Source organism: Manis javanica, chromosome 2, assembly GCF_040802235.1.
Source record: "Manis javanica isolate MJ-LG chromosome 2, MJ_LKY, whole genome shotgun sequence".
Lineage (NCBI taxonomy): Eukaryota > Metazoa > Chordata > Mammalia > Pholidota > Manidae > Manis > Manis javanica.
The window spans coordinates 108,758,819-108,782,955 of NC_133157.1; the positions used below are offsets into that span (position 1 = coordinate 108,758,819).

The 24,137-nt window shown below is 38.1% G+C and overlaps 1 protein-coding gene across 8 annotated transcripts in view; it reads right to left on the minus strand.

Annotated features, from left to right (window-relative positions):
• Positions 1 to 13,986: 13,986 nt before the first annotated feature.
• The window catches only part of MLLT10 (MLLT10 histone lysine methyltransferase DOT1L cofactor), a 295,452-nt gene continuing 285,301 nt past the window's right edge, over positions 13,987 to 24,137 (minus strand). For all 8 annotated transcript variants that reach the window (XM_073229105.1, XM_073229111.1, XM_073229106.1 and 5 more), the window contains 3 exons: positions 23,271 to 23,367; positions 17,658 to 17,852; positions 13,987 to 15,404 (listed from right to left, as the gene is read on the minus strand). In XM_073229105.1, the coding sequence (XP_073085206.1) occupies positions 15,360 to 15,404; positions 17,658 to 17,852; positions 23,271 to 23,367 (337 nt within the window). In that variant the 3' untranslated portion in view covers positions 13,987 to 15,359. The remainder of the gene's footprint in view (positions 15,405 to 17,657; positions 17,853 to 23,270; positions 23,368 to 24,137) is intronic.

Consider the following 24,137-nt stretch of genomic DNA (forward strand, 5'->3'; position numbering starts at 1 on the left):
AACAAAATGAGAAGTTCAACAAATAAAAACCACTAAAAAAATTATACAGCTGAAAAATACAACTGAAGAACTCAATAAAGAGCCTTAAAAGCAGACTCAACCATGCAGAAGAATCAACAACCTAGAGGAAAGGACATTTGAGATTATTCAGAGGATTAAAAAAGAGAAAGAATGAAAGAGTTAAAAAAAAAGCGTACAGGTCACAACCAAAACAAACAATACAGGCACATTTCATTTTATGATTTTACTGCCTTTTTTTTTTTTTTACAAATTTAAGGTTTTGTGGCAACCCTATGTCCAGCAAGTCTTTATTGATGTCATTTTTCCAACAGTATTTGCTCACTTAGTGTCTCTGTGTCATGCTTTGGTAATTCTCACAATATTTCAAACCTTTTTGTTATTATATTTGTAATGGTGATTTGTGATTATAACGTGCTACAAACTCAGATAATGATTAGCATCTTTAGCAATACTTTTCAATTAAGATATATATTCACATCACTTATCACCATGGAAATATAAATTAAAACCATAATGAGATATCACCTCACACAAGTTAGGATGGCCACCGTCCAATAGGTAAGAAACACCAAATGCTTGCAAGGATGTGGAGAAATAGGAAACCTCCTACATATTGGTAAGAATGCAAAATGGTGCAACTGCTGTGGAAAGCAGTATGGAGGTTCCTCAAAAAACTAAAAATAGAACTACCATTTGACCCAGTAACTCCACTCCTAGGAATTTACCCAAAGAAAACAAAATCCTTGATTTGAAAAGATATATGCACCCCTATGTTTATCACAATACTACTTATAATAGCCAAGATATGAAAGCAACCTAAGTGTCCATCAATGGATGAATGGATAAAGATGTGGCACATTTACACAATGGAGTATTATTCAGCCATAAGAAGAAAACAGAACCTATCATTTGCAACAACATGGATGGACTAGAGGGTATCATACTCACTGAAATAAGCCAGGCAGACAAATACCATATGATTTCACTTATTTCTGGAGTATAAAAACAGAAGGAACAAGACAGCATTAGACTCACACACACTGAAAAGTGACTAGTGGTTTCCAAGGAGGAGGGGTTGGGGTGGGTGGCTGGGGAGGGGAATAAAGGGGCACAATAATTTGCAATCACAATATAAGCTAATCATGGGACTGCTGAACCACTGTGATGTACATTTGAAACCCACATAAGATTGTATATTAATAATACTTTAATAAAAGATATATATGACATACTTTTTTTTAGACAATACTATTATGCCCTTAATAGATCACAGTAAGTGTAAGCGTAACTTTTACATACACTGGGAAGCCAAAAGTTTATTTGACTTGCTTTCTTATAATATTCACTCTATTGCAGTGGTCTGGAACTGAAACAACAGTATCTCCAAGGTATGCCTGTATTCACATTATGGGAATTCCAGAATGAGAAGAAAAAGAGAATGGGGCAGAAAGTATATTTAAAGCAATAATGGCTGGAAAACTTCCCATTTCTGGGGAGAGAAAGGGACAGCCAGAGCCAAGAGGTCCGAAGAACCCCAAATATGTAGAACCTGAATAAGGTTACAGGAGACATAATTTAACTGCCAAAATTAAAAATCAAATGTTGAAAGCAAGAGGAAAGAGAGAGGTTACATATAAGGGAGCCTTCACAAGACTATACATGGACTATTCAAAGGACACTTTTCAGGCAAGGAGAGAATGGGATGATATATCCAAAATGTTGAAAGAAAAAAAACTGCCAACCAAGAATTTGATACTTGGCAAAGCTGAGCTTCAGAAATGAAGGAAGGATAAAAATTTTCCCCAACAAACAAAAGCTGAGGGAATACATCAGTCTAGATCTACCTTACAACAAATACTAAAGGGAGTTCTCTGAGTGGAATTAAAACAAAGTAGTTTAATTGTATCATAATTATCATAAAACATTGGTAGTGCAAAACTCACTAATAATAGTAAATATATAGCCCAAGATAGATTCTGAAGCATGGTAAAGGTGGTGTACAATCCCAACTCTAGTTTAAGAGTTTAGCAACACAGTAAAAATACCCATAACTTGTGTAAAAAAAACATGCAAACTGCAATATCAGTAACCTAAAATGTGAGGGAGAAAAGTAAAAGTATAAAGTTTAGGTATGCTATTGAAGTTGTTTTAGATATGCTATTGAAGTTAGGTTGTTACCCATTTAAAAAGAGTGTTGTAATTTTAAGATACTTTATGTAAGCCTTATGGTAACAATAAGGTAAAAATACGCAGTAGTTACAGAAAAGAATATGATAAAGGAGTCAAAGGAAATTGATACCAAAAGACATCAAAATACAAAAAAAGACCACAAGATAACAAACAAGTAACGCTGGATTTACACAATAGCTGGAAAACAGTGAACAAAATGGCACTAGTAAATCCTTACCCAGCAATGATTATTTTAAATGTAAATGGATCAACTTCTCCAGTAAAAACAAACAGAATGAATGGATTAAAAAAATCAAGATCCTGCTTCCGAAGAGTCACAGAGTCAAGGCAGGAAGAAGTTTAGGCAGGACAGGGATTCTACTCATACAAGAGATTTAGTTGGAAATCAAGAAATTCCTTGAATATGCTGCTTGGCAAAAGCTTTTTCTTCCTGGAGTCAGTGCCTGAGGCTCAAAGGGAGTGAGAGCAAATCTGGACAAGTGGTGGCCTGCTAACTCCTGACAGACCTCTGCCCTAAGTGATTTTCGGAAGCCCTGTCTTCATTGACTGGGAGCCATTTCAGTTGGAAGGAACCAGGTAAGTTGCATACATGAAAAATGACATACGATTAAAAATATTCATTCAGCATTGTTTTTGGTAGTGAAAAATTAGAAACAACCTAAACGTCCATCAGTAGGACCAGTTAAAGAATGGTACATCTGACTTTGGGGGAAAATAGATGGCAGTGTGAGAAGTGAGACAGAAACCGCCTCCAAAAACCATATATAACACAAAAATACAGCAAACACAACTAATCCTGAAAGAGTTACCTGAAGGAAGACTGCGACAGACTGCCTACATCTGGGGAAAAGGGAGGACCTCATGGAAAAGGGTAAAGTACAAAGCCTCGATCTCTCACAACCCAAACCCTGTCCCCCACCCCAGCCCACCAGCAGGAGGAAGAGAAATGGGGTGGGGAGTGGAAGCCCAGGAATTCTAAATACCCACCCCTGCAGATCTACTCCGGGAGGTGTTCAAGGTGCTCTGGAGATTAGAGGGGTTAGAAAGCAAAGAAGGTAGAGTGCTCTGAGACTAAGATTCCAGCTGCTTATGGAGAACAGGTACCCACAACTGGCTACTCCATGACAAAATGTATGAGTGTACTTTGAAAGACTTCCCAACAGTGAGAGGGCTGCTAAAGGGGTGGATTTCACAGAGCTTGCTGCTCAGGAGAAAGAACAGGTGAGTAAAATCATCCCAGCACTCAGCCAAGGAGGTTGGGAAATTTCAGGAGCTTCAGACACTCAATCCCCTTGGCTGGCAACACAGCCCTGGGGCTACCAACCATGACACACAGCCTGACCTTGCTTCCTCCCAGCACGAACCATCTCCCAAAACTGCTACCCCCACCATTGATCCAGGCTAGCCAAAGGGCAGCATTGCCTATGGCAGCTATAGGGGTGTAATGCAGGGGCTCCTGCATTCCTGCTAGGCCCACTGGCCCAGGCAATGGAGGTAGGCACTGCGGCCGAGAGGCAGAAAAGAGCTCTGTCTTCATGGCAGGCACCAGCACCACTCACCTGTGGCCCCCGTCATTGCTCCGGGTGCTGGGCAAATCCAGAGAGTAGAGATTCTGGGCACAAGAGGGCGCCACCAACACAAAGATATTATTCTGTATTATTCAGTACGAATATGAAGTGGCAAAAGAACCTTGTTCAATCCAAAATCCTTCAAACACCAGAAAGAGGGCAAAGTGAAACTGCAATCAACAATCTTCTTGATAAAGATTTCAATATACAAATAACAAACATGATCACAGAGCTACAGAAAAATATTCAAGATCTCAGGGATGACTACAAGAGACAGAAACTTTGAAAACTACAGTACCTGAAATGAAACATACAATGGAGGGGCTTAAAAGCAGATTAGAAGTAGAGGAGATGGTAAGTGAAATAGAAATTAAGAACAGGAATATAAAGAACCTGAGGCACAGAGAAAAAAAGGATCTCTAGGAATGAAAGAAAATAAGACAACTCTGTGACCAATCCAAATGGAACAATATTCACACTAAAGGGGTACCAGAAGAAGAAGAAGAAGAAGAAGAAGAGAGAAAACGGTGTAGAAAGTGTCTTTGAGGAGGTAATTGCTGAAAACTTCCCCAATCTGGCCATGGAAGTGCACAGATTTCCCAACACAAATGACCCAAGGAGGACAACAAGATATATAATAATTAAAATGGCAAAGATCAAGGAGAAGGACAGAGTATTCAAAGTACCCAGAGAGAGAAAAAAGGTCACCTACAAAGGAAAACCCATCAGGCTAGCAGCAGACTTCTAAGCAGAAACCTTACAGGTACGAAGGGAGTGGCATGATATATTTAATACAATGAAGAAGAAGGGCCTTGAACCAAGAATACTCTACCTGGTAAGAGTATCACTTAAATTTGAAGCAGGAATTAAACAATTTTCAGATAAACAGAAGCTGAGAGAATTTACCTCTCACAAACCATCTCTACAGGGTATTTTGGAGGGACTGCTATAGATGGAACTGTTCCTAAGGTTTAATAGCTGTCACCAGAGGTAATAAAACCACAGTAAAGAAAGGAGAAGAATTAATTACTAAGCAAATGCAAAATTAAATCAACTACCCAACAAATCAGTCAAGAGATAGACAAAGATAACAGAATATGATACCTAGTATATAAAGAATGGAGGAGGAAGAAAAAAGGGAATAATAAAAAAGAGAACCTTTAGATTGTGTTTGTAAGAGCATACTCAGTGAGTTAAATTATACTGTTAGAAAGTAAGGAAGTTACCCTTGAACCTTTGGTAACCACAAATCTAAAGCCTGCAATGGCAATAAGTATATGCCTATAGGTAATCACACTAAATGGTCTGAATGCACCAATCAAAAGATACAGAGTCACTGACTGAATGGATAAAAAAACAAGACCTGTCTATATGCTGCCTACAAGAGACTCACTTCGAACCTAAAGACATACACAGACTAAAAGTGAAGGGATGGAAAAAGATATTTCATGCAAAAAATATGGAGAAAAAACATGAGTTGCAATACTTAGATAAAGTAGACTTCAAAACAAAGAAAGTAACAAGAGACAAAGAAGGACATTATGTAATGATAAAGGGGTCAGTTCAACAAGAAGATATAACCATTATAAATCTCTGCACATCCAATATAGGAGCACCCAAATATGTACAACAAATACAAAATTAAAGGGGGAAATAGAATGCAATGCATTCACTTTAGGAAACTTCAACACACCACTCACTCCAAAAGACAGATCAACCAGATAGAAAATAAGTAAGGTGACAGAGGCACTGAACCACACATTACAACAGATGGACCTAACAGACATCTACAGAACACTCAACCTAAAAGCATCAGGATACAAATTCTTCTCAAGTGCACATGGAACATTAAATAGATCACATACTAGGCCACAAAAAGGGCCTCAGTTAATTCAAAAAGATTGAAATTGTACCAACCAGCTTCTCAGATCACAAAGGTATGAAACTAGAAATAATTTACACAAAGAAAACGAAAATCCCACAAACGGAGGCTTAATAACATGCCCCTATATAATCAAAGGATCGATGAACAAATAAAAATAGAGTTCAAGAAATATATGGAGACAAATGACAACAATGATTCAACACTGCAAAACCTGTGGGATGCAGCGAAGGCTGTGCTAAGAGGGAGGTATAATGCAATACAGGCCTACCTCAGGAAAGAACAATTCCATATGAACAGTCTAAACTCACAACTAAGAAACTAGAAAAATTTGAAGAACAAATAAGGTCCAAAGTCATGAGAAGGAGGGACATAATGAAGATTAGACCAGAAATAAATAAAACTGAGAAGAATAAAACAATAGGAAGAATCAATGAAAGCAGGAGCTGGTTCTTTGAGAAAATAAATAGATAAACCCAAAACCAGATTTATCAAGAAAAAAAAGAGTCTACACACATAAACAGAATCAGAAATGAGAATGTAAAAATCACTATGGACACCACAGATATACAAAAAATTCTGAAAGACTACTATAAAAAAGTATATGCTATTGCTTAAGGTACTCTACAAGAAGATATGTCAAAGAAATAATCAATCCTCCCATGTTTTCTTCCATATGCTACATCTATAGCTTTTCTTCTTCCTTCCTAATTACAACCCTTAAATAGAATTCGTGCCTCATATCGAATTTACCGAGTATCATAATTCCTCCAGGTGGTAAAGATACCTCGAGACAAGTGCTGGGCATAGACGCCACAGGGCATAAATCTGCAAAGAAGTAAAAAGCTAACCTTTTCAAACAATATGGCTTCTCTCTCACTTACCAACTTTACATTTCCCTGTATGGCCCTGGAAGATGACTGGTTAGCCAGAGACGGGTAAGATTCCTCAAGGGAGGAACAACCTAAGACAGGCACAGTCGCAGGGGGGCCATCAGGTGAGAATTTGGGGATCAACAGAGGTGAGGCTCAGAACCTCACCCCCCCTGCTTTGAGAGAAATCTTCTGCATTTGTGGATGTTTTCTGCCCTTGTCTATCCTGGATTAATACTTAGTCCATAGGCACACACCTGATCATCTACATTTGCCCTCTTACAGCACTAAACTATGTTTTCTACCTTTATCTTGCATCTACCTACCACTTCAGCATTTTATTAAAAATAATAATAATAATAATAATAAAGGGAGAAATGTGGGATCAACATATAAATCAAGTATAAAAATCAAACGAATATTCATATTTGACCTGATTGTTTATAGTTCATAATGCGTGATCAAAACCGAAAGTTTCTGTGATGAATGCCCTTGTACTGTTCACCATGTAAGAATTTATTCACTATGTAAGAATTCGTCCACCATGTAAGAACTTGTTCATTATGCTTCAGAAGATTGGAGACTGATGAGAATTAGGCTTGAGATGGATTAATGATTGTACATTGAGCATTGACCCCCCCCATACAGAATTTTATTGTTGTTAACAACCATTTGATCAATAAATATGAGAGATGCCCTCTCAAAAAAAAAAAAGTACTCTTGAAAAAAAAAAAAGTATATGCTAAAAAACTGGATAACCTAGAAGAAACACACAACTTTCTAAAAAAACAACCTTCCAAGGCTGACCGAGGAAGAAACAGTAAATCTGAACAGTCCAACTACCAGTAACAAAACTGAACTGGTAATCAAAAAACTACCTATGAACAAAAATCCTGGACCAGATGGTTTCATCATGGAATTTATCAAAAATTTAGTGCAGACTTAATATACATCCTCTTTAAAGTTTTCTAAAAAGTAGAAGAGGAGGGAATACTTACGAACTCATTCTATGAGGCCAGCATCACTCTATTACCAAAACCAAAGACACCAAAAAGAAGAAAATTAGAGACCAACATCCCTGATAAACACACATGCAAAAATATTCAATAAAATATTAGCAAACCGAATTCAGAAATGCATCAAAATGATCATCCATCATGATCAAGTAGGATTTATTCCAGGGATGCAAGGATGGTACAACATTCGAAAATCCATCAGCATCTAACACATCAACAAAAAGAAGGGCAAAAACCACATGATCATCTGCACAGATGCTGAAAGAGCATTCGACAAAATTCAACATCCATTCATGATAAAAACTCTCAACAAAATGGGTATAGAAGGCAAGTATCTCAACATAATTAAGGCCATATATGACAAACCCACAGCCAACATTATACTTAACAGTGAGAAGCTGAAAGCTTTTCCTTTAAGATCGGGAACAAAACAAGGATACCCTCTCCACACTTTTATTCAACATAAACATAATTCTAGAGGTCCTCGCCACAGCAATCAGAAAACACAAAGAAATAAAAGGCATCCAGATTGGTAAGGAAGAAGTCAAACAGTCCCACTTTGCAGATGACATGATATTGTTCATAAAAAACCCTAAAGAATCCACTCCAAAACTACTACATCTAATATCTGAATTCAGTAAACTTTCAGGATACAAAATTAATACACAGATATCTGTTGCACTCCTATACACTAACAATGAACCAGCAGAAAGAGAAATCAGGAAAACAATTCCATTCACAATTGCATCAAAAAGAATAAAATACCTAGGAATAAACCTAACCAAGGAAGTGAAAGACCTATACTATGAAAACTACAAGACACTCATGAGAGAAATTAAAGAAGATACCAATAAATGGAAATACATCCCGTGCTCATGGATAGGAAGAATTAATATTGTCAAAATGGGCATCCTGCCTAAAGCAAGCTACAGATTCAATGCAATCCCTACCGAAATACCATCAGCATTCTTCAATTCACTAGAGCAAACAGTTCCAAAATTCATATGGAACCACAAAAGACCCCACATAGCCAAAGCAATCCTGAGAAGGAAGAACAAAGCTGGGGGGATTATGCTCCCTGACTTAAAGGTCTATTACAAAGCCAAAGTAATCAAGACAATTTGGTACTGACACAAGAAAAGACCCCTAGACCAGTGGAAGAGACAGGGGGACTCAGATATAAACTGAAGCATATGTGGTCAATTAATACATGATAAAAGGAGCCATGGACATACAATGGGGAAATGATAGCCTCTTCAACAGCTGGTATTGCCAAACTGGATAGCTACATGTAAGAGAATGAAACTGGATTATTGTCTAATCCTACACACAAAAGTAAACTCAAAATGGATCAAAGACGAATGTAAGTCATGAAACCATAAAACTCTGAGAAGAAAACATAGGCAGAAATCTCTTGGACATGAACATGAGCAACTTCTTCATGAACATATCTCCCCAGGCAAGGGAAAAAAAAACAAAAATGACCCAGTGGGACTATATCAAACCAAAAAGCTTCTGTACAGCAAAGGACACCATCAGTAGAACAAAAAGACACCCTACAGTATGGGAGAATAGATTCATAAGTGACAGATCGGATAAGGGGTTAACATCCAAATTATAAAGAGCTCAAGCACCTCAACAAACAAAAAGCAAATAAATCAATTAAAAAATGGGCAGAGGCGCTGAACAGACACTTCTCCAAAGAAGAAATTCAGATGGCCAACAGGCACATGAAAAGATGCTCCACATTGTTAATTATCAGAGAAATGCAAATTAAAACCACAATGAGATTTCACCTCACACTAGTTAGGATGGCCAACATCTAAAAGACAGACAACAGCAAATGTTGGCGAGGATGTGGAGAAAGGGGAACCCTCTTACACTGCTGATGGGAATGTAAATTAGTTGAACCATTGTGGAAAGCAGTATGGAGATTCCTCAAAAAGTCAAAATAGAAACACCATTTGACCCAGGAATTCCACTCCTAGGAATTTACCCTAAGAATGCAGGAGCCCAGTTTGAAAAAGACATATGCACCCCTATGCAGCACTATTTACAATAGCCAAGAAATGGAAGCAACCTAAGTGTCCATCAGTAAAAAAATGAAGATGTGGTACATATACACCATTTGCAACAACATGGATGCAGCTAGAGGGTACTATGCTCAGTGAAATAAGCCAGGTGGAGAAAGACAAATATCAGATGATTTCACTCATCTGTGGAGTATAAGAACAAAGAAAAAACTGAAGGAACAAAAACAGTAGCAGACTCACAGAACCCAAGAATGGACTAACAGTTAGCAAAGGGAAAGGGGCTGGGGAGGATGGGTGGGAAGGGAGGGATAAGGGGGAAAAGGGGTATTACGTTGAGCACACACAATGTAGCGGTGGGGGGATAGAGGGAAGGCAGTATAACAAAGAAGACAAGTAGCAATTCTATAGCATCTTACTATGTTGACGGACAGTGACTGTAATGGGGTATGTGGTGGGGACTTGAGAATAGGGGGAGTCTAGTAACCACAATGTTGCTCATGTAATTGTACATTAATAATACCAAGAGAAAAAAGATCATACATCATAATAAAATGGATTTATTTCAGGGATGCAAGGATGGTACAATATTCGAAAATCCATCATCATCCACCACATCAACAAAAAGAACAAATACCATGTGATCATCTCCATAGATGCTGAGAAAAGCATTTGACAAAATTCAACATCCATCCATGATAAAAACTCTCAAATAAATGGGTACAGAGGGCAAGTACCTCAACATAATAAAGGCCATATATGACAAACCCATAGCCAACATCATAGTTAACAGCAAGAAGCTGAAAGCTTTTCCTCTAAGATCGGGAACAAGACAGGGATGCTTACTTTCCCCACTTCTATTCAACATAGTACTGGAGGTCCTAGCCACGGCAATCAGACAACACAAAGAAATAAAAGGCATCCAGATTGGCAAGGAAGAAGTCAAAACAGTCCCACTTTGCAGATGACATGATATTGTACATTAAAAACCCTAAAGAATCCACTCCAAAACTACTATATCTAATATCTGAATTCAGCAAAGTTGCAGGATACAAAATTAATACACATATATCTGTTGCACTCCTATACACTAACAATGAACTAGCAGAGAAAGAAATCAGGAAAACAATTTATTCCATTCACAATTGCATCAAAAAGGATAATACCTAGGAATAAACCGAACAAAGGAAGTGAAAGACCTTTACTATGAAAACTAGAAGACACTCATGAGAGAAATTAAAGAAGAAACCAATAAATGGAAACACATCCCGTGCTCAGGGATAGGAAGAATTAGTATTGTCAAAATGGCCATCCTGCCTAAAGCAATCTACAAATTCAATGCAATCCCTTACCAACATTCTTCAACAAACTAGAGCAAATAGTTCTAAAATTCATATGGGACCACAAAAGACTCCGAATAGCCAAAGCAATCCTGAGAAGGAAGAACAATGCTGGGGTGATTACACTCCCAGACTTAAAAGCTCTACTACAAAGCCACACTAATCAAGACAATTTGGTACTGGCACACGACTAGAACCATAGAACAAAGGAACAGAGTAGAGAGTCCAGATATAAACCCAAGTGTATATGGTCAATTAATATACGATAAAGGAGCCACAGACATACAGTCGGGAAATGACAGCCTCTTCAACAACTGGTGTTGGGAAAACTGGACAGCTACATGCAAGAGAATGAAACTGAATTACTGCCTAACCCCATACACAATAGTAAATTCGAAATGGATCAAAGACCTGAATGTAAGTCATGAAACCATAAAACTCTGAGAAGAAAACATAGGCAAAAACCTCTTGAATATAAATATGAGCAACTTTTTCCTGAACACATCTCCTTGGGTAAGGGAAACAAAAGCAAAAATGAACAAATAAGACTACATCAAGCTAAAAATCTTCTGTACAGGAAAGGACACCAGCAGCAGAACAAAAAGACATCCTACAGTATGGGAGAATATATTTGTAAATGACATATCTGACAAGGGGTTAACATCCAAAATATGTAAAGAACTCACACACTTCAACACCCAAAAAGCAAAAAACCTGATTAAAAATTGGGTGGAGGATATGAACAGACAATTCTGTAAAGAAGAAATTCAGATGGCCAACAAGCACATGAAAAGATGCTTGTCATCACTAATTATCAGAGAAATGCAAGTTAAAACCACAATGAGATATCACCTCACACCAGTAAGGACGGCCAGCATCAAAAAGACTAAGAAGAACAAATGCTGGTGAGGATGTTGAGAAAGGGGAATCCTCCTACACTGCTGGTGGGAATGTAAACTTATTCAACCACTGTGGAAAGCAATATAGAGGTTCCTCAAAAACTAAAAATAGAAATACCATTTGACCCGGGAATTCCACTCCTAGGAATTTACCCAAAGAAAACAAGTTCTCAGACTAAAAAAACATATGCACCCCTATGTTCACTGTAGCATTATTTACAATAGCCAAGATATGGAAGCAACCTAAGTGTCCATCAGTAGATGAATGGATAAAGAATATGTGGTATATATACACAATGGAATACTATTCAGCCGTAAGAAAGAAACAAATCCTACCATTTGCAGCAACATGGATGGAGCTAGAGGGTATTTTGCTCAGTGAAATAAGCCAGGCAGAGAAAGACAAATAATAAATGATTTCCCTCATTTGTGGAGTATAAAAATGAAGCAAAACTGAAGGAACAAAACAGCAGCAGACTCACAGACTCCAAGAAGGAACTAATGGTTACCAAAGGGGGGTGGGGGTGGGGGAGGGCAGGTGGGAGGGAGGGAAAAGGTGTTATGATTAGTACAAATGGTGTGGGGAACGTCACGGGGAAGATATTGTAGCTCAGAGAAGACAATTAGTGACTCTGTGGCATCTTACTACGGTGATGGACAGTGACTGCAATGTGGTATGGGGGAGACTTGGTAATATGGGTGAATGTAGTAACCACATTGTTTTTATTGTGAAACCTTTGTAAGTGTATATCAATGATACCTTAAAAAAAATCGACAAAATGACAAGATAACCTACAGAGTAGGAAAAAATATTTGCAAACCATATATTTGATAAATGGTTAATATCCAAAATAAAGAAAGAACTCATATACAACTCAATAGCAAAAAAACAAATACTCCAGTTAAAAAATGGACAAAGGACCTGAATAGACTTTTTCCTAAAGATATACAGATGACTAATAAGTACATGAAAAGGTGCTCAAAATCATCAGGGAAATGCAAATCAAAACTACAATAGATATCATCTCACAATTCTTATAATGGGGCCCTTGTCCACTGTTAATTGGATTGTAAACTGGTGCAGACACTATGGTAAACTGTATGGATGTTCCTCAAAAATGAAAAATAGAACTACTGCATGATCCAGCAATCCCACTTTTGGAACATACCCAAAGGAAATGAAAACACTACCTTAAAGACATCTGTAACATTATTCACAATAGCCAAGATGTGGAAACAACTAATACGTGATGCATGGATGAAGAAGTTGTAGGGTGTTTGTGTACACATGATGGAAAGTTATTCAGTCGTAAAAAAAGAAGGAAACCTTATTTGTGATAACATGGATAGACTCTGAGGTGATGTACTACGTGAAATCAGTCAGAGAAAGAAAGGTAAATATTGTATGATCAAGTGTGGAATTTGTAAAACAGAAAGAAAATTAACTTACAGAAGAAGAGATCAGATTTGTAGTTATTGGAGGTGAGGGGAGGAGGCAGGGGAAATTGGAGGAAAGAAAAGATACAAACCTGCAGTTACCAGGTAGGTAAGCACTGGGGCTGTAACTCACATGGTGACAACTACCGTTAGCACTGCTGCATGGTATGTTTGAAAATTAAGAGTAAATCCTAAGAGCATCACAAGGAAAAAAATATATTTTTAATTCTCCCTTTTTTTTCCCTATTTGTATGAGATGATGAATGTCAACTAAATTTACTGTGGCAGTCACTTCACAATATATTAAGTTAAATTGTTATGCTGTATACCTTAAATTTACTCAGTGTTATAAGTCATTTATACCTTAAAGCTGAAGGAAAAGAATGGCACAGAATTATAAACATTATTAAATTTTATTAACAAAAACTTTGTACAATTTCTTTAATACATGTGGAATTTTACATCTAGGTAAAATAACAACACATTCAAAATTTACCATTTATACAAATTGTTACAGAATAATAACCAGTGGGTTAAATAAGTAAAATAAACCACACCGATTTTTTTATTATCTACAAAAGATTTGACTTTAAAATTCCCCTGAACATATAAAAATAAATTAATTTTACTTTTCAATTAAATCTACCAATTAGAAATATTACAAATATCAATATCAATGTTATCTTATGAATTTTTCACAATACAAAACAGATTCACAAAACCTTATTTACAGAAATGAGGTAACAACTGTGCAATGTTTAACCAAGAGACATATTGCAGAATTAACATGTTCTTCCAGCTAAGTACACAGTGGAGGTCTAATTACAGCTGGGTCTTTTCCACTAATAATTCACACATTTAAGAACAGTTCAATGATTACATCCCCAATTGTTTAATTTAGACTCTGCCATACTGCCACACCAGGAGTGTGGCTACCCAAAGTGGAAGGGCTGTAATACAGATTTCACCTGTTTCAGGAACTGCAGTAGTAGGGTTTTGTCTTGTTTTGTTTGAAATTACTGTCAGTGAATGGGAAGTTGTTTAAATTAAAAAAAAAAATTCTTACCAAATCCACTCATCTTTCTTGTGACTTATTAGTGGATAAATACCCAGGTAAGTTTTGCCTGAGCTATCTACAGTGGCACAGAAAGTTTTTAATAAAGGCAGAACCATGAGGAAGGCTACTGGCGCCACTCTTGACTAGTCCTACTACTCACACAGCCTGACCACAGGGCAAGCTCAGCCATCCACAGCCACTGCAACACAACGGAGGTACATACAGGCACTTGATTCAGGCCAGACCCTACCAGCAGTTTCCAGAGTGGACCCTCTTTTGAAAGAAGTCTTTCACTTTGAATTGATCTGGTTCCTCCAGCAGCCTTAGAAATCACTTAAACTGAAGGTTTCTTTAAAATGTGAGTAGGTCTTAACACTAATGAAAAAGTATTTAGCAAAAGAAAATTACCTTTAGCAGAAGCAGACATGACCATCCTAATTTGATTATTAAAACTGGCCAAATCCCACTAGAAAGGAAACTTTTATAACAAAGATTGCCAAGTCCCAGTTGATGACCTATTTACTTGCAATATTTAACCAATAAAACTCCAGCAAAAGAAACTGGAGAGTCCCTTGAAACTTAAGCTTTCACTCACAGAGCAACAAACATACTTGAACTCAAACAAAAGATCTTATTTTCATATTCCAACTTGTACAACAAAATCAAATAGTTATAAATGGAACAAGTCTTTAGTTTTGTTATTTATCTCTCCAATTTATAACAAAATTAGTTGTGCACAAACTATGTTAAATTTCTCTTAGGTTGATGGACTCACTGCATGTAAATTATTTCACTGACAGAAGTTAGTTATTAAATTTTCTTTCAAAGTTCACAAAATCTGGGTGAAGGGTGGGGGACATGGAAATTCCATTTCAGTGCAACAAAAGCAACAAGAAAATCAATCAAAGCCTTAAAAGAATGTCCTTGTGGCAATGAATCCTTTGTTGTGCAGTAGTTTCTTGTTGCATTTCTCACAGGTGTCTGCAAAAGCAGCCAGATGAAGTGCTAGGACAGCAGGACAGGCAATTTCTGGATGTTTCTCAAGTGTCAACTTTTCTCTTGAGCAACAGGCCCCGTTTTATCATTAAGTCTCTGCAGTTAAACACAATCAGATTCACTAGCTAAATCCATTTTTTGCTCACACTTGAGGTAATATCCTCTTAACTGAAATTATAACTGAGATATATGATTATTGCTTTTCTCCTACAACTAAGTTAGCATGGCTGCTTTTCAGCATAATATAAATACACAAGTTTCCTGGTAAACATTATCATTCCTTTATATTAAATTCAACAGTATAACAAAGACAGAAGTACCTATTTATGGGGCAGAACTCATAAGTAATGAATATAGCAATCATCCCCCCAGCTTGACTTTTCCACAAAAACAGTGACATGCTGCTGTGGAAAAATGAACTTTTTATGGACTAAGAAGTCATGAGCTCTGATCCAATATGTGCTATTTGTCCTTTGAACTTTAACCTCTTTGAGTCTCCTTTAACTACTCTATAAAAGAAAGAAAAGGGCTTACAACCTATGATTACATTAAAGATTGAAATCATGCATACTATTATATCTAACAAAGATGCCTGGCACATAGCAGGATATTCTACTCATGAATATTATTTCTGTCTTACTTTTTTTCTTCACTAGGTAATTAACACTCTGTTTATATTATTTGCTATTGTGGTTCTCCATTTTAAAAATACATTTCATATTACATAACTCAGGAAAAGGTAGCTTTGCAATTATAGGCATATCTCGTTTTATTGTGCTTCACTGATACTGCATTTTTTTACAAACGGAATGTTTATAGTAACCCTGTGTCCAGCAAGTCTACTAGTGCCATTTTTCAACAGCATTTACTCACTTCACGTCTGTGTCACATTTTAGTAATTCTCACAAAATTTCAACTTTTTCATCATTATTATTATATTATGGTAATCTGTGATCGGTGATTACTTGTGATCAATGATTACAAACACTGAAAGCTCAGATGATGGTTATTTTTAGCAGTATTTTTTAAAATTAAGGTATGCACATGGCTTTTTTAAGACATGATGTTATCGCATACTCAATAAACTACAGTGTAGTGTAAACACAGCTTTTATATGCACTGGGAAACCAGAAAATTCATGACTTACTTTATTGTGGTGGTCTGAAACCAAACCTGTAGTTATCTCCAAGGTGTGCCTATAACTCATTTTTAACACACACACACACATACACACACATACTGAAAAAAAAATGAAAACACAGTACAAAATTTTCTAAATTAATAGAGAATCACTGACATTTCCCATGTCAGCAAAACATTGGAGAAGAAACTAGGAAACTAGATTTGTGATGTTGACAGTATTCACCATCAGGAAGCCAGAGAAACAATGGGGCAAACAAAACACTGAAGAGTTAATGAAAACCAAAAATCCCATATTTTGAACCAACTCTTGTTACTAAATACAAACTAAAGTTTCTGAAGACTAAAAGCACAGTGAACAGCAAACTTTCAAAATAATGGGAAATAGCAAACATTGTGACTTTTAACACTGTTATTTGCCAAGTCTCCCACCTCTTTCTTCCCCTTCCTCCTTCTCCTGGTGTCCAGTCTCCATTCTATATCCCAATATCCTTCCTCTAACAGGGTTCTGCCCTGAACTGGAGTTTAGGGGAAACATTACACTCCAGTAAAATAGACCTAATTGAAGGGGAGAATTAACAGAAAGAAACAACCTTAAAATGTATGCTACTGTATGTATAGTACACTGTTTCTGCATCCATTTTTATCTGGTACATTGAAAGAGTAAGATGCTATCACTCACAGGAAATTAATAATTTAAATTCAATTACATAGGTGATTATTATTTTTCCTTCTTTAAAAAAGAAATCTGTAGAATAATTGGACTGCCCTAAAATTTACATATTCATTATAAATAGAATTCAGTTCTAGAAAGCACTTCAATAATAAAAATATTCCTACATTACCTAGACTAGTTCTATAATTAAATTAATTAAAGATTCTCAAATAGTATGAACTATTTGATTGGACTATCCCACAACTGTTGCTATAACTAAAATATATATTTTATTATGAAAACTGCTGAATTATAAGTCTTCAAATGTTATGCACAAATTTAAACTGATACATTTAGGAGATATATAAACTGTCTTAGGTCCTTTGTGTTTACAATACCCAGCTGCTGACACAACTGGTTTTAAGAAGAAATAATTGGAAATAAAGTATTTCAGAGATGGGGGCGGGGAGGAGGCTGGAGAGCCAATCACCTCTGATTAATCAATAAAATTCTTTTTATTATTTCACTAGATATAAAAAAGCAAAGATCCTTACCGTTACTTTCTGACTCGCATTATCGCCATGGATGGTGAGGAAGGGGTTGGTGGTGGCTGGGTGAAGTGGTGGTGCCTGAGTACCTGCCAGCAGGTTGTTGATGGGTATCTGTGCTGGGCCTGGGATCTGCAGCTGCTGTAATTCGGGTTGGTGGTGCTGCTGTACAAGCTGATACAGAAGCGCCTGGTGCTGCTCCTTCATAAAAACACAAGTGAGAAGATGAGTTCCCATCATGGAATCCAGCAGTCAGGAAAGCCTCCCTTTCTATGTTCTTTAGTTTAATATTAGCTGTTTAATGTAAGTCACATTCATACTAGGAAAGAAAACAAGTATCTCATCTGGAAAATATGCTGCACTAGACAATAACCACCTGCTGTAAGATGTCCACATCGTCAGTGAATGGCTTATTTTCGAAACAGGGTAAACAAACATGGGAGATAACTCACACTAGGTTACTTATGATAATCAGGAAAGTGGCAATTTGGATGTCACAAGTTACCTATATTTGACTTGAGAATACATTATGTGAGTCAAATCCTTCCCACAATTCTGGGAACTTAAAATACCTTCTTAAGTTCTCATTCATGCCAACAAAAAGCAAGCTTTCTTGATGTATTATGAGACTGTTCTTTACAAGCAAGCACACATTCATTTCCTGAGTGTTTATTATGTGCCAGGTACTATTCCAAGGCATATCAGTGGAGAAAAAAAATCCCCTACGTTTACGTAGCCTACCCTAGGGGGAGAGGGAGACAGATTAGGATATGATTCTTGCTAAGGGTCAGGGTAAACACGAGTGAGTGTAGGCATATGGCGGGGATGGAGGTCCTCTGAGGTATTGTTCAGGGCAGTTGTCACATGGACACAGACTCAGAGGAGACAAGAGAATCGCTATGTGGATATGGGGGGGAGGGGGCACAGACGGAACAGCTGGTGCTAAGGGGCTCAGGGAGCCTATCCAGTGCAGTCAAAAAACAGCAAGGAGACAAGGCGCGGAAGTGCAGTGAGCAAGTAGAAACACTTGGGGAATGTCGCCTCACAGTGGTACAGGCTGCAAACACTAGCTTTTACTCAAAGTAACATGGAAAGAAGCCAGTGGAAGGTTTATAGCAGAGTGACACTACCTGACTTAGGATTTCTTGACAGAGTCAATGTGAGACATCAGAGAAACAGAGGAGTGAAGGATGGCCAGGTTTCGGCTTGAGTAATAGGAAGGGTGGAGGGAAGGGTCACTCCATCAGCTGAGGGAAGGGCACTGTGTGTGGAGCAGGTTTGTGCTGGAAGATCAGCAGCTCAGTTTTGGACATGTTAGCCCTGAAACATCTAGTAAGACAACCCCGGAAACAACCAAGTAAGCAGCTGGGTGTCCTCAACCTCCTGCCATCCACCTGCTGACAAGCTGCTCGGCCTGCCCCTACCACAGAGAGTGTGGGCTCAACCCCTCTCCCTTCAGAACTCTGCTCTGAGGTATCATTCACCCTCCATCCTACACCAGGGATCACCTATCGACATGCACATCTGCAGCCATATTCAGAATGAAGACACACGGCCATCTCTGCCCAGGTCTCTGCTTTTCACAGTGAAACCTCCTAAGTTGCCAACACATCATCTTCACTTTGCCTCCCCTCTTCCTATTGACCCAATGCAGTTTGTAATTCTCACTGTAACAGCATTTGTGGAACACTTCTAGTCAGCCAAACCTCACGGCCAGCTTCTCCTATCCCAGCAGAAGCCATCTCACGCAGCTGACCCCCACCTCCAAAACGCTTCCGGGCATGGACCGAGGACACCACTCTGCCATCGTCTCGCTCAAACCTGGTTTCCAGTACCCATCACTAAACCATTCCCCTCCTCAGGCTATGCGGCAGGGCTCAGTCCTCACACATTAAGTCCTCATTCCCAAGAGAGGATCAAAGATGGCGGTGTGAGAGGTGAGACAGAGGCTTCCTCCTAAAACCACATATAATATGAAAATATAATTAATACAACTAATCCTGAAAGAGCAACAGGGAAGAGGGCTGTGCCAGACTGCATACACCTGGAGAAAAGAGCAGACTTCACAGAACAGGGCAATGTACCAAAGCTGTGGCCCGGCGGGACCCAAGCCCTTTCCCCACCCCAGCTCACCTGCAGGAGGAAGAGAGACAGAGCCGGGAGGGAGTGGAGGCCTGGGACTGCTGAATACCTAACTCCGGAGATCTGCGCTGGGAGCACAAACCTACATTTCATGGTGCTTTCATGAGACTTGTGTGATTACAGGGTTGGAAAGCTAAGACAGGCAGAATTCCTGGAGACACTGAGATTCCAGCCACTTGCGGAAAGCTGGGATCCATATCCAGCTGCTTTGGGACAAAAGAAAGGCGAGCAGTCTGAGAGCCTTAGCAAAAGGGCTGCTAAAGGGGTAAGGATTGCACAGAGCTTACTGCTCAGGAGAAAGGACAGGAAGACAAAACAAAACTGTCCGGGTGCACTCTGCCCAGCAGGTTGGGAGCTTTCACGATTTCCAGGTGCTCCAGCTCCCTGGATGGCTACACAGCTCCAAGGACCCCCTCCGTGATATGCAGCCTACTGCGCCTTTCTTCCAGCCAAACTGGCAAATCCTACCCTGGCATTAGGTCAGCCCGAGGGAAGATCTGTCTACAGCAACTACAAATGCAAAGCACAGAGGCTTATACCTGTGTGCTCAGCCCACTGGTTTAGGCAGTGGAGACAGGCATACTACCCGGGAAGCAGGAAAGAGAGAAAATTATTCTAAAATTCATATGGAACCACAAAGACCCTGAATAGCCAAAGAAATCCTGAGAAGGAAGAATAAAGCGGGGGGATTATGCTCCCTGACTTCAAGCTCTACTACAAAGCCACAGTAATCAAGACAATTTGGTACTGGCACAAGAATAGAACCACAGACCAATGGAACAGACTAGAGAGCCCAGATATAAACCCAAGCATAGATGGTCAATTAATATATGATAAAGGAGCTATGGACATACAATGGGGAAATGACAGCCTCTTCAACAGCTGGTGTTAGCAAAACTGGTTAGCTACATGCAAGAGAATGAAACTGGATTATTATTTAACCCCATACACAAACGTAAACTCGAAATGGGTCAAAGACCTGAATGTAAGTCATGAAACCATAAAACTTTTAGCAAACAACATAGGCAAAAATCTCCTGAATATAAGCATGAGCAACTTCTTCCTGAACGCATCTCCTCAAGAAAGGGAAATAAAAGCAAAAATGAACTCATGGGACTACATCAAACTAAAAAGTTTCTGTACAGCAAAGAACACCATCAACAGAACAAAAAGGCATCCTACTGTATGGGAGAATATATTTATAAATGACATATCTGACAAGAGGTTAACACCCAAAATTTATAAAGAACTTACGTGCCTCAGCACCCAAAAAGCAAATAACCTGATTAACAAATGGGCAGAGGATATGAAGAGACAGTTCTCCAAAGAACTTCAGATGGTGAACAGACACATGAAAAGATGCTCCTCATCACTAATCATCGGGGAAATGCAAATTAAAACCACAATGAGATATCACTTCACACCAGTAAGGATGGCCAGCATCAAAAAGACTTAAGAACAACAAATGCTGGCAAGGAGGCAGAGAAAGGGGAGCCCTCCTACACTGCTGGTGGGAATGTAAGCGAGTTCAACCATTGTAGAAAGCAATATGGAGGTTCCTCAAAAAACTAAAAGTAGAAATACCTTTTGACTCAGGAATCCCACTCCTTGGAATTTATGGAAAGAATACAACTTCTTTCAAAAAGACATACACATCCCTATGTTTAACACAGCACTTTTTACAATAGCCAAGATATGGAAGCAACCTAAGTGTCTATCAGTAGATGAATGGATAAAGAAGAGGTGGTACATATACACAATGGAATACTATTCCGCCATAAGAAAGAAACAAATCCTACCATTTGCAACAAAATGGATGGAGCTGGAGGACATTATGCTCAGTGAAATAAGCCAGGAGGAGAAAGACATGTGCCAAATGGTTTCCCTCATTTGTGGAGTATAACAACAAAGCAAAACTGAAAGAACAAAATAGCAACAGACTTAGAGACTTCAAAAAGGGACTAGTGGTTACCAAAGGAGAGAGGTTGGGGAAGGTGGGTGGGGAGGAAGAGAGAAGGGCATTCAGGGGTATTATGTTTAGTACACATGGTGTCGGGGGTCACAGGGAAAACAGTGTCACACAGAGAAGGCAAATAGTGAATCTGTGGCATCTTACTACACTGATGGACAGTGACTGCATTGGGGTATGGGTTCGGACTTGGTTATATGGGTAAATATCATAAGCACATTGTTTTTTTCCTGTGAAACTTTCATAAGAGTGTATATCAATAATACCTTAATGAAAAATTAAAAAAAGAAAAGTCCTCATTCCCTACTAATCTCATCGAATCTTATGAATGAAAGTATCATATGTGTAGTAATGACCCCAAATATGTATTTTCAATTGCATTCTGTCCGTGGACTCTATCCAGACTGCCTGGTCCACATCTCATCTGTACACGTAAACAGATGTCTCGACCTAGTGTGTCCATTCCAGACCTCTTGTTTTCTCTCCAAAACCTGTTGCTCCTCCTAGTCTCCAAATCTCACTAAAGACAACATCCAATCATTTAGGTCTCTTCTTTGAATTTCTGGCAAACAAGTCTTGTTGGTTCTATCTTAAAAATACACAATTCCAAACATTTTTTTCACTGCATTTATCATGCTATTAAGACAGCATCATCTCCCACCTGGATGACACTCACAGCCTCCTTGTTTCCACTTGTGCACCTTCTCCCCTCCCAATACACACAGACTATTCTCCAAGCAACAGCTAATGTAATCTTTCAAAAATATGAATTATTATCATGTCACTATTCTGTTCAAAACCCTCTAATTAATTCTTTTAAATAACCCAGAATAAAAAGTGAGGATATATGAAACAAAAGATTTTTTAAATTGAGGTAATTATTAAGGCTGGGTGGTAAGTATATTATACTCTCTATTTTGGTATACTTAAAAAATTGCAGAACAGAAAGATTTAAAAGAAGAATCACCAATGGCTTTCCCATCACACTTAAGATAATTCTAAATTTCTTGCCACAGCCAAACAAGGCAGTCCACGGTCTTACAGAGCGTGTCCACCTGGCCAACCAGCTCTGATCTGCACTAGCCTCTCATTCTGCAGTCATGCTGGCCTTCCATCTAGACTTCAGAACATAAACACATGCCCAGCTGAGGTCTTTTACAATTGTCACTCCCTCTACCACTGCCTCTAGCCCACATGCACATTCTCATTTATCCCTGCCATGTCAAAAAGCCATGCCCCTTAAACTTTTATTCAGATACATGCTTAAAAGTCCCTTACTCAGAGAGGCTGGACCCTCCTATCTAAAGTGGCCTTCATCCCACTGTCCTCTACCCCCTTTTCCTGCTTTATTATTCTTCTCAGCACTTATCATTACCACAAAGTATATATTTCTTTATTGCCATCTCCCCATCAGAGTCAGCAAGAGCCATACCCACGCTGAATATCTATTATAGCTTAGCTCACTTGTTCCTGATAAAAATAAAATATTATCAAAAGGAAGAACTTACTGGTGTGAGCTGTTGAGAATTTAGCAACTGCTGAAATTGCTGTTGATGAAGAAATATTTGTCTTTGCTGGTCTGAAAGTAATCCTAGTCCTGAGGCACTGAAAAATGATTAAAGTTCTTACTTTCTACTGTATACCTTTAATTTTTTATAATGTAAAATGAAAGACAAAATTTGATTTGATATTTATTAAGTTAACAAGTCAAGTTTTTAATCATAACACTGTTTGAAAACGATGATGTACAAATTTCTTACTTTCCTCTCTCTCTCTGTATATATAGGTAAATAAGCATTCACAGAATGTCACGAAATGTTTTGTTTTCCCTTTTATTATAAACCAAGCAGGAGCTAAGTTATTTTACAGAATAGGTATTTACATGTGTTTATTACATGCACATGTAATAATTTATTTTTAACTACTCAAGGATAATTTAATTCACACTAAGTAACACATATTTAAAACAAAGAAAAAAATCCCAAAACACTAATTGATTTGACCTAACCTTTTTCAGTGGCCCCAGTGGTAAAATTAAGAACCAATGAAAAGAAAGCCAAAAGAAATAGTTTACTTGTATCCACTGTAAAACCATTTTAAATGAGTTATTCCTCAAAAGTATGTTCAATCACAACATGACTTTAGTCATCTTATTTTGAACAGTCAAATTAGATTCCAGTACAATCAATGAGTGTCACTCCTGGAAATTCAAGATAAGTATTTGACCTTCATCCTATATCAAAATCTTTAATGATAAAGCTTAACAAAATTACATAGCTGAATTTTAAGAAACCAAAATTCATATATGATCTTCATTTCATTATTTTCTTCAGAATTTATGATACATGAACACAATACACAAAGAAGACATCACA